This window comes from Octopus bimaculoides, chromosome 14, assembly GCF_001194135.2.
Source record: "Octopus bimaculoides isolate UCB-OBI-ISO-001 chromosome 14, ASM119413v2, whole genome shotgun sequence".
In the NCBI taxonomy this organism is placed as follows: domain Eukaryota; kingdom Metazoa; phylum Mollusca; class Cephalopoda; order Octopoda; family Octopodidae; genus Octopus; species Octopus bimaculoides.
Window position 1 is genome coordinate 22,042,650 of NC_068994.1, and position 12,301 is coordinate 22,054,950.

General features: G+C 34.9%; 1 protein-coding gene across 2 annotated transcripts in view; it reads right to left on the bottom strand.

The window, feature by feature from the left end:
* Nucleotides 1–4,381: 4,381 nt before the first annotated feature.
* The window catches only part of LOC106873660 (SH3 and PX domain-containing protein 2A), a 90,525-nt gene continuing 82,605 nt past the window's right edge, over nucleotides 4,382–12,301 (bottom strand). For both annotated transcript variants that reach the window (XM_052972755.1, XM_052972754.1), the window contains one exon: nucleotides 4,382–7,312. In XM_052972755.1, the coding sequence (XP_052828715.1) occupies nucleotides 5,531–7,312 (1,782 nt within the window). In that variant the 3' untranslated portion in view covers nucleotides 4,382–5,530. The remainder of the gene's footprint in view (nucleotides 7,313–12,301) is intronic.

The following is a 12,301-nucleotide window of genomic DNA, read 5'->3' on the forward strand; positions in this document are numbered from 1 at the left end:
CCCAAATTTCAGGCCTTGTGCCTATAGTAGAAAGGATTATTATTATTTTTTGAGAGAGAACAGCGCATGTAATCAAAGTAACACTGGGGTACAAATATACAAAGCCCAAAATACTCGTCTTGACTACTCGTCATGACTACTCGTCTGATAAGGATACACCAGGCACATGCTTCACAACTATATGTGCACGACATGATGATTTCATATCAAGATAACGCATGACCTTGTAGGCAGGGTCCAGTTAGAATTTTATTCAGGTCGAGTAGCCCACTCTGCTCAAAAGGTCCCTTGATAAACATCCACGTTTCCTTTCCAGGAGTGAATTTTTCAAGCCCCACAGAATTCTCCTCAACACATGGCTATGATGCTCCCCCACTGCTTCTGCTTGCGATCAGAGATGCACATATCGTAAGCCACTAAGGGACTCAACTGGTTTAAGGTCCAGCAACTGACAAGCAAATCTGTGGTGTTGAGCAGAATATTTGCTGTAGTCTATCTTTCATACCAAGACAAAACATGTAGTGCACCTGAGCACTATACACAATAATTTCATTATTATTTTTATGTACATAACTCTTTCAATCAGTTAAAATCAGAAGCCATGAAAACCCTGCCTAGTACTGCATCATCATCATCATATGATTATTATTCGAACTGGCAAAATTAATACACTGGGCTCAAATTCTGCCGAGGTCAACTTTGCCTTTCATCCTTTCGGGGTCGATGTAATCGACTATCCCCCTCCCCAAATTTCAGGCCTTGTGCCTATAGTAGAAAAGATTATTATTATTACTATTATTATTATTATTATTATTATTATTATTATTATTATTAGTAGTAGTAGTAGTAGTCTACTGTGGAACTGAAAGGCACGCTGATGTTGGGCTCTGTAAATTTGAGCTCAAATTTAACGTTTACACATTTCACCCTGGGTGCCTGTTTACCAGATTTTTTTTCCGCCTCCGTCAAGTGGAATGCGTTTGCTCAGTCCAGATGTAGTTATTTTCACAAAACGACACACCAAGAGGGGTAGATATGGACGATACAAAGCTGAAGCGTGCGCAATAACTGGTCTATTACCCCGGGGCAGTTTCGAAAAAAAAAAGCCGGAGAAAAGAGGTATACCGATGCATGTCAATTAAGAACCGCGAGTGGAAATAGCTACTCATGCCTGTATAGAAAATACTTGAGAAAAATTTGGAGTGACTTCATTACACAAGCCACACAAAATGGCAGTGTCGATGTCAGATTTTTTTGACACAAAAAACACAGAGACATTCAGCTGTCTGCTGCAAGATTGACGATTTTATCTTCATTGTAAGTTGGATAGGCGTGTGGTAAATATTAAAATTTTAGACATCTGGTAGGTGATAGCATGCGTTGTTCTCGTAGGAGCTGATTCCCTTCTAGAAATTAAGACAGTGGTTCCCAAACTTTTTTCTCTGGGCCGCATTTTCAGAATGAAAATTTTCTCACATCTCAACAAATTTTATGTGATAAAAAGTACATTTAAAAATACAAAACGACTAATAGTGCATTAAGTATAATATATAACACAAATAACTTATAATTTGAGCTTGTTTTTGACGAGTAATCTTCTTTATATTAGGCCTAGTTTGAGATTCTCAGTCAAATTTTTCTGTAGACAACAAGGGAAAGTGATCAATTTTTTTCTAAAAGTGTTGCAAGATGTTCCTGCATAAGGGCACGCAATTTCTGACTTGTTTTAAAACTTTTTACCGATAGGAACATTTATAGATGATGTTGCATCGCTCTTTCTAGCCAGAGTTGAAGTTTTTTTATTAATGCAGTCAGTTTGTCTGTAGTCGTAAAGATATTCTCATCGCGGACTTGCATACTGGCATTGAGCATGTTTAATCTGGAAAATATATCGGCCAGATATGCCAGTCATTCTCATCCAGCTGGTGAAACAATGGGTCCCCTTGTTTTAAAAATGCTTTTAATTCGTTCTTCACCCGATTTAAAACTTTTCTCCAAGACAGCCAGCGAACATCCGTGTACAGAAGTAGGTAGTGGTGTTCTGATTTCATATCATTGTATAGTTGAGCTTCATCGGTCTGAGGAGGCTCACAACAAGAAAAGATTAATAAGAACAACCAAGAGTGGACCTTCCATCCGGAACCACCATTCCTATTTGTGAAGGAACTTCTGAACAAGAATTGGACTCATCATTCACCTCGGAATCTATCAAAAACTATATAAAAGGACCATCATTCTCGATATAGAATTTCTATCCACAGCTTTTTCTGGGGGAAGTGGGGTCCTATCTGCTTTCTTACTTATTAAAGACCTTAGGCCTTGCTAAATTAAGTTTGATACCCTCTGAATCCAGGTTTTGCTTCTATGTCTGGAATGTCTTTTGTACTATACATTCAACTACAAAAATGAAGTCATCAGCACATCAGAGTTTCAATGGGTGCTGAGTTTTAAAACTCATCTGTTATGGCTAGATGAACTATGATGAATAGAGTGGGGACTAAGCTCTGAGATTTAGTGGAACCCTTTCACATGGTTTTTATGGCTCTCACAAGCCATTCAGCTACTCCTAAGTACTTAAGTGACCACCAGATTACCAAGTGAGGAATTTTGTTGAAGACTTTCTTCAGGTTGACAAATGTCAGGCATTTCTCCAACAGTTGTCTCACAAGAAAGATGTCATGAATAGTACTTCTTTGTAAAAAACCAAAAATTCATTTCATCTAGGATAACTTTCTTCCTATATGAACTATATTTCTTTTCATCACTTTCACAACCTGGTCAGTAATGTGTTATCCCTGTAATTACCTCTCTCTAAGATATCTCCTTTGGCTTTGTAACACTTGACAATAATGATCCTATTTCAATCATCAGGTATGACCCCTTCATGTACATACACGCACACATACAGACGATGAATGAAAAAGGTGTCATAACAAAGATCAAAGCACACAGATCAGTTATGATGAGCAAATTTGAAATATTGAGAGTAACCAATTGTGGGAAAATGAATTAAAGTGTACATAAAGTGATAAAGGAGAAACGGATTATGCAATTAAGGAATGAATTGAATGATATAAAATAAAACTTGTAAAGAGAATAGATAGGGATGTTGATCATATTGACTAACTCGAGTGGTTTGATTGAAAATACAGTTTAAAGTATCTGACTGATCTTGAATGTCTATGAAAGTTTACAGATGCTGCTGCTGAATTATGATTGAAGAAGGAGATGTTGAGATAGAGTATTTCTAGATATTCAGAATTGCAAAATTGACAGCTTGTTAGAAATGGTGCCCCAGCTAAAGCAATTTAAAGGTTAAAAGATGTATAGAAAAACATTATTTTTCACTTGATTTTAAAATATGTGTCCTTAAGTTAAAGACTCTAAATGAACTCAAACAAATTGGAATAAAAACATTTAATTTGTTGGCAAAAACTATAAGGATATTGGTAAAATTGCCTTTTGGAAGAACTTAATGTTATTTTAATGTATGATTTAAAAGTTTGATAGTTTTAACAATAGAATCAGGAGTTTTCCAGAAGTACAATGACAGTTGAGTGGGCAATCATTCAAGTGAATACAACTACATAGCTGGAAAGAATAAGTTGAGTTCCATATGTTTCACATTAGAGAAAACTTGTGCAGGTTCAAGTTTTTTTAAGAAACTTTTACAGAAATTTATCTTGAAATGTTAGTGGTTCATGTGGTATGGAGGTATTTTGTAAGAGCTTCACAAAGATATCAGCTACAGGTGTAGAAACTTGTTGGTTATATGGAGAATTGAAGTAGGTGATGCATGTTGTATTTTGTGGGTTAATGAGATGTTTTTAATAGATTTTTGGTGAATTTGTTTTGTGCTTGTGCACCTTATTTATAATATAATGTGCACCTTATTATAATATTTGTGCTTGTGCACCTTATAATATAAGGTGAAGCATCTCTGAAAGCAGATTCATTGGAAAAGAGGGTAAAAAAGTGTAAAGAAATATCTGTATATGATTCAAGATATTGCATGGGTAGTTACAAAATTTATGCATGTAGTGGAGAGATTCAATGAATTTTTACACAGAAAAAACTAGGGATTATTAAGTTCAAGAGTGATGTCTAAGTTGATTTTATAAAATTGTATTAGCAATATCAAATTTCATAATTCTTCCTTAACCTAATCTTCCCAACCATATAACTGTATTCACATGAATGATTGCCTGCCCAATTGTAAATGTACTTCTAAAGGCCATAGGTGTGTGTGTGTGTGTGTGTGTGTGTGTGTGTGTGTGTGTGTGTGTGTGTGTGTGTGTGTGTGTGTGTGTGTGTGCGCGCTACTAAAAAAAATAACAGTTTAGCAAACTCATTTAGAATCTTGAATCTAACGACTCTGAAATCAAAATGGAAAATATATTTTATTAAACCTTCTCACTAACAAGTTGTGTCAGCATTGTAGTACTGAATCACAAGAAATATCATTCTCCAAGCAATCCCTCTTCAACTGTAAATCAAAGATAGTGTTTCATTGCTTACATAAAAACTTGACATCAAATAAATCAATCAATGACTAAATTTAGTCAAAGACAGTAATTTTCCTTTCTCTGTTCATTAGAATTTTTCTCGAGTTAAAATTTTATACCAACAAAACTTTATTTTATTTTTTATCCTATATATTTTACCTCCAGTTCACTCCTATAATCAAATCTAAACTCTTACCAGTTTGCATAACCTTTTTACTATTAATTTTTAACCATTTTTACTCTCAATATTTCAAATTTGCCTATCATTACTGTCTTACCAGCTTTCTTCTTACTATGCACCCTCTCTTTTCCTCTTTCCCCCAATTTTCTCTGCATCACACTCAAATTCCTTCCTTTATTCCTTTATCCAACTCCATTTATAAAAAAATTCAAACTTCATTACAATTTGATAATTCAAATGATGAATCTCAAGTTACTGTCCTACTTAATATCTTCAGCCTCATAAAATACAAGTTGACATACACATGTGTGTGTGTGTGTGTGTACATTTTAACTTTACATTATTTTCATTTAATTTTTACTCCTTTTTACATATATCCCACAAAGCTTTATGGCAAAGAGACAAATTTTGAAACAGACATATGATAACCTTAACATCAAAGAACTGAGAAATATAACTTGGATCACTGGGAGTTTACCTACTGCTCCACAGTGATCAACAATAATATTATGACACTACTGCACAATCTTTATAGGAACTGGTCATATACTTTAAGCATGTAACTGATATAGATCACTTCATGTCACTGGCTAGAACTTGTGCATATATATTCAAAACAACTTGTGCATATATATTCAAAACAATTTTTTTTCTCACTTTTCACACAGTCAGTTTTTATAGATTTAACTCCAGTATATTACTGCTATTTTATTGACTCCCAAAGTCAAAGTAAACTCAGAAAGTAAAGAATAAAATGAAATATATAGGTTTCGTTTGATTTGACTGTTTGTGCCAAGTCACAAGCTAAAATTCAAGGTGCAATAATGCTAAAGATCATATTTCTTCAGACATCATGTACAGTGCTTATACAGTTTGCAGGAACCCATCCTTCTTCACCAGTGTGAAGTGAAATATACCACCAATCATTGTTTGAATTATCTATTACATTCACATACATTCCTTCCTCCACTGACAGCTCTTCATCACTGAAAGCACTGAAATCTTCCAAGACTATATACAGGCAGTCATTGAAGATTCTAGCGTTACCAACCTTTTTGTTGCTGTCATTTTTACTGTCATTCTCGCTGCAACTAGTTGAAGTGTTATTACATTTACTGTTGTTGCTGGAATCCAATGTTGTGTTTTTGGCTTGGCTTCCTGGTGTTAGTTTGGGAAGGGGTTTCTTAGGAGGATTTAACTTCCGGCTATTCACTGGTTTCACTTCTTCAATGTAATTTGAAGGTGCCCAGCCTTGTTCTGTGCCAACCCTCACCAGCCACCAACCTGACTCATCTTTCTCCAACACTTCAATGGAATCATCACGGACAAAGCTAATCTCTTCAGCATTTTCTGCCTCGTAGCTATGAGAAGCCTGGTACTTTATTTCAGCACTATCTGCAATTTTCCCATCAGACTTATCTGTTGGAGTAGATGGTGGCTGAAGAGTCAACTTATGACCAACTTGTGCTGGCGCTGGTTTTGATACAGGTGCTGTTTTCTGGGCTTGAAACTGAGGATATTTTGAAACAATTGTGTGAGGATTACTTTGAGTAACATTCTGATTTAACTTTGGCTTTGTGAATGGCACTTTAGGTTTAAGACCCAGATTAGGAGGGAAACTCTCTTGAGAACTCTTAACTGTGGGTTTCAGAGCAGCTTTGCTGAATACTGGTGGTTTCTGAAGTATGGCAGGACTTGGCTGTTTTGTATGAGTAATATGCTTTGAGCTTGTTTCATTTTTGTTGTCTTGTAAATTAGAATCATCCAATTTAAATTTTTCCTGTTGCCGTTTCAACAAATTCAGACCTCGATTATTTCCTGTCGTTATGTTTGCATCCTTGTTTTCACACTGATTCTGAAATTTAGCAATCTTATCTGAAAGTTTAGATACACTACATCGTACAGTATCTTTCTCTTTTGACTCAGTTTCTCTCGCTTTTGATTCAGTAGTGTCATGTTGAAAATTATTTGAGCTGTTTTGTTTCTGTTTTAGTGCACTAGGCAATGATAATGGAGATGGTTGTGGTGGTGATATTCGCGTAGGTTTCTCTTTTGGAACAAGTGATTTCTTAAGACTTGACTGCCTTACATTATATTTTGGAGCTTGAGTGCTGGCAGGTGCAGCAGAGTCTGGTTTAGACACCTGTTGTTGGGATTTTAATTTGGTCAATTTAAACTGAAGCTCATCAGTAAAGTTTGATTCACTTGCTGCATTTGGCATCACTTTTACAGTTTCAACACTAGAAGAAGGAGCATTATTGTGTAGCAGTGGTTTTGGAGGATTTAGCGATTTCCTTCCAGGCTCATTTGCTACTTTTGTAGGAATATTTTTCTTAGGAGCCATAGCATCTGGATGTTTAGGAGGAGGTGGTGGTATAGATTTTGGTCGCATTGCACTATTATTTTTACCAGCTGAATTCAAGTTAGCACTGTTACGGTTAAGTTTTAATTGAAGCTTATCAGTGAAATTCTTATCTGCTTCATGTTCCTTCACAGAACTTGTTACATTCCCTGAGTCAGGCTCAAGAGAGTCATGGATAGTGTTCAGGTATTTTTTGTCACTTTCCACTTTTGCATTGGCACTAATGTTCCTCTCTGTAGTGACGTTCTCTGGATTTTCGTAGATCTGAAGAAGAGAAAATAGTGAAAATCTGAGCAATTATAAACATTTCACATCTTTTTATCTCTAAGTTCAATTAATTTTAACAAATTTTCTTGGGTTAGCATTGGTTTAAAGTATTTTATAAGACAGTAGTAGTTTGCTAAGATAGATTTTATCCAGTTGCTGCTAATTATGTCATTAGATGTTCCTTTCTAACTTTCTAATACTGGTTTCAAATTTTGGCACAAGGCCAGCAGTTTGGGGAGAGGGGCTAAGTTAATTAAATTGACTCAGTGCTCAACAGGTACTTATTTTAGTGATCCCAAAAGGATGAAAGGTAAAGTTGACCTCGGCAGAATTTTAACACAAAATGTAAAGACAGATGAAATACCACTAAGCATTTCACCTGGTATGACAACGATTCTGCCAGCTTGTTGTCTTTTCTAATATCAACAACCTAAACATAAAGTCAAACAGAAACTACTTTTTTCATAGCTGGGTTTAATAAATAAAGAAGAGAGAATATCAAGTAATCCTTAATGCAGGAGGATTGAACTCCCCAACATACTGGCAAGAATGTTACTCATTAAGGGAGGCACATTAGTCATTGAAATTGCCTCAGATAAACTTGTCAAAATTGCAAGCACTTTCCAACTCTTGATTATATGATTGATGTAATAAAGAGCTCCTAGCTTTTATACCAGTTGCACTAGTAATTTATCCAAACATAAAGTCATGGAACAACTGTAATGGAAAGTGACATATTTTAGTTCTATATACATCTGTGGAACCAAAATTGAAAAGTATCCAAAATAATCAAAATTAAAACAAAAATTAAACAAAACATAAATTAAAAAAAAAAATCAAAATCAGTTTATTTACAATTGTATGTTGTTAATTTAACAGTTCAAAGGTTCAGATGGTTGTATGTACATGTTAATGATGGGTTAGAAAGCAGTAAAACAAAATAACAGAACTAGACAAATTGAGTCAAGTTCTTTCACAGTAACAGATGTGTAAATTATATGATGTTATTAAGGAAATGGATGTTAAAAAAAGCTGAAGAAAATTAAGGAAATGAAACTAGAAGAAGGCAATAAGAAAGGCAAAGAGGAATAACTAGAAAACAAAGAATAAAGCAATGAAGGATTGAAAGTAATCAAAGGAGAATTAAGCAAAGAAAATAATAAACCAGGGGAGAAAAAGGATGAAACAGAAGAAAGGGGCAATGATAAAAAAAAAGACAACAAAGAAATAAAGTGAGCATGGAAGAAAGCAAAGTGGAAAAATAGAGAAATTATACAAAAGAAGTCACAAAAAATAAAGACAGAAAGTATATCCTTGTGGTAAATACTAGACCAATTATTGGTAAAGTAGGCAAGATGCTGTGGAGATAAAAAGTTAAGTTAAAAAGCAACAAATATAAAATAATAATCTGAAAAAAATTAAAGCACAAATCCACAGAGGCATAATGGTTAATGTCAAGTGGTAGATACATAGCTCATTTGGTTTTGATTGGTTTACATGTAAGTTCAACTTAATGTTTACATACTTCAAATATGAATATTAAAAGCCTTAGTCCTGGATTTGATTCTACTATACGGCATCTTGAGCAGGTGTCTTCTACTTATAACCTTAAGTTGACCAATACAAGTGGAATTTGGTACACAGAAACTGCAAGAATGCCTTGTGAGTGTGTGTGTATAGATGTGTTTGTTGTCTCTAAATGCCCCATAACTGTGTCAATGAAAAGAGATCAATAAAATTTAGTACAATTTTGAAATAGTACTGAAATTCATATGATCAGCTACCTTAGCCAAGTCCAAGACTGCATACACTAAAAATAGCCATAAGTTACTAATCTCCCAGTGGACAGAACATGAGTGTTCCTTTTCTGATGAAAGTCTAACAGAACTGGAAACCTGTGTAATACAGTCCCACTTTTTCAGATTATGGAAAGATAAATCCTATGATTTAACTACTTTATTTGAAAAACTTATATGTTTATTGAATTATGTATACCTTACATTCACATTAACCAAGCACTGTTGAGTACATTATAATTCATTAATTCATCTTATCAGGGCTGTTATTCAAATTAGATTGTCATGTTCACCTGAGTCTTAGAATACACCATAAATAGCTATAAGTTATTCATCACTATCTGATAATACAATAGGCATTCTTTCTCTAATGAGTGCCATCATTTGTCTTCCCTTTTTTTTGCCCTTTCACAGCATACAGTGTATCACGTCTTCCTCTTCCTATATAGGTTCCCTATATATATATATATATATATATATATATAACAAATAGTAAAAGAGTATATGCATATATACGTACAGGTATGTGCATACCTACGTCTACCTGTATATATAGGTGCATATCTGGGTACAGGACATTGCAAACAAAACGTAGACAAAAAAATAATAATAACCAGAGTACAGAACACACACAGTCCAATTTCAGCAGATTTTACCAATCAGTTTTGTACATGTGTATTTGGAAAAACTAACGTCAGCACTTAGGAAAAGTAAAGTGGGGCTTGTGGCTACTGGAGGTTAGAAAGTATCACATTTGATTTGCAAGTATCATGAAAAATATGCAGAGTAAGAAATATGGGAGAAAACATAGAGGGAAATTTTGTTCTCTAGAGTTTTGTCCCTTGGATACGATCAGATGGGCAGTTTCACCATGGTGTATGAGGAAATTACCTGTAGAAGTGATTTTGGGCTGGCACAAGGGTGGGATGGGTTTGATGTATTGTTGTGGGATGTAAGGATGGGGAAAGTGTCACTTTAAACATCATGTATTGGTGTGCACGTGTGAGTGTATGTGTAGGTTTGTATGTAATGAAGTGGGGTGCAGCAAACCTTGCACCAAATCCTTGGATGGTGATGAGGAGATATTCTGATTTTGGAAGCTCTAGTATTTATTATTTATGATGCAGTTCATCAGTATCCAGTTTGTTTGCCAATTTGTGTTCAGGAGAACAAAGAACTATATACCCATAAATATACACACGTATATACATATGTACATACATAGGTACATACATACATATATTTATATAACATACACATGTGTGTTGTAGCACAGAAGAAGCCTTTTTTTTAAGGTAAAAGAAATACTTTGAAAATTACCTTGCATCTTCCATGATGCAAGTTGAAAAACTTTAGCAGTGTTCTTAGAGTTAAATAAAATCAGCCCCTTACAAAGATTTATTATTTGTAATATAGATAAAATCAAAAGACAAAGAATGTATACACAACCCATTCTATACATAGAAAAGGAGTATTATTTTCAAGCTTTCTATTTCTTTCACAGATTCTTTATTAAAAATTATTATACAACAACTGATAAATGACTTGTGTTGATCGCTGAATGTTGCCTACACATGGGATAGTTGGTGGCAGTTGTAGTTGGTGGGGATAGGTAGTCAGCATTGGCATGTGTGGTATGATCACCATGGTATGTCACATGAAAAATTGCAGGACAGTTGAAATGAAAAGCATAGCAATGTGTACTACAGTAATAACCAGCAGTAAACCACCAGATTGGTGGCCATTGTCTGGTGATTTCACACAATGATTGCTCTGCTGGATTGTCTATCAATTTTGTCTGATAACTGGCTTTTATTGAGTGCCCACTGGGCGCTGCCAGATCATGTGGATGGGGCTTTGGTAAATATTAAAAAATATTTTCCTAGAATTACATTACCAAATTCTGAGTGCATCCTCCAAAATGCAGCATTTATCATGCTGCATTTTGATTTATTAAAATATTGTATATATCATCATCATCGTCGTTTAACATCCGCTTTCCATGCTAGCATGAGTGGGAATATATTTTACTTGTTTCATTAATTGGACTGCAGTCATGCTGGGGCACTACCTTGAAGTATTTTCAGTCAAATGGATCATCCCCAGGGCTTTTTTTTTTTTTTTAGGCCAGATACTTATTCCATCAGTCTCTTTTGCTGAACAGCTAAGCTATGGGGGCATGAACACACTAACAGTGGTTGTCAAGTGGTGGTAGTAATGGTGGTTGTGGGGGGAGACACACACACACACATTGTGGACTTCTTTTAGTTTCTGTCAACCAAATCCACTCACAAGACATTGGTCAGCACCTTTGCCCAAGGTGCCAAGCAATGGGACTGAACCTGGCTTGAACTATGTGGTCAGGAAGCAAGCATACATACATACATATATATTATTTTAATAGACACGTTTTAATAGACATGTTTTTATGTGCTACTAATAGTTTCATATGTTGAGAAATACCTCAAACATATTCATCAGGCACAAACCACACATCATAATGAACTAAAAATTGAATGAGAAAGGTTAAGAAGGAAGCATGTAGAAAACGTGGAAGGTTAAAAAACGGAAAATGAAAACTGGAATACAAAAAAATGGAAGACAAAAGAGTAAAAAGTAGAAATGGTAAGAGAGTTATCCTCCTTAGACTTTAAATTATAAGGCTGGAATGGAAAGATGTCAACCAGTTAATCAGGTACAGGTGGAATTTTTCAATTCTTCAAAATGTACTTAGGCATATGTTTGCAACCACAGAAAATTTCAGACCTAGAATTCAGTAGCCAGGGATCTTAGATCTGAAAAGAATCTGAGCTCTTTCAGCTGAACATAGCTTGCATTTATTTGATCCATTAACATAAGGTGTGGAATTTTCAGTTATTTCCCACTTAATCACATGTGCTATTGTATTAGATTTCAAACTACATATATATAACTAGTCAACTTAGTATCTCTGTTTTTGTCCTTATGTTGGAAGGAGGCTATGTGATCGGCATAGTGATTTTTAAATTCTCTTTCACATAATCCAATATAGGTCTTCTTATCCATTGTATTATCATCTGGCATTGCAGTAACTTCTGCCTCATATGATAGATTTAATCATACATCGTTGGTCAAGTGGACCAGATCTTGAGTCTTGGTATTGACCTCGTTTAGGTTTATGGTACTGACCTTGTGTAATGATACTCTTCAT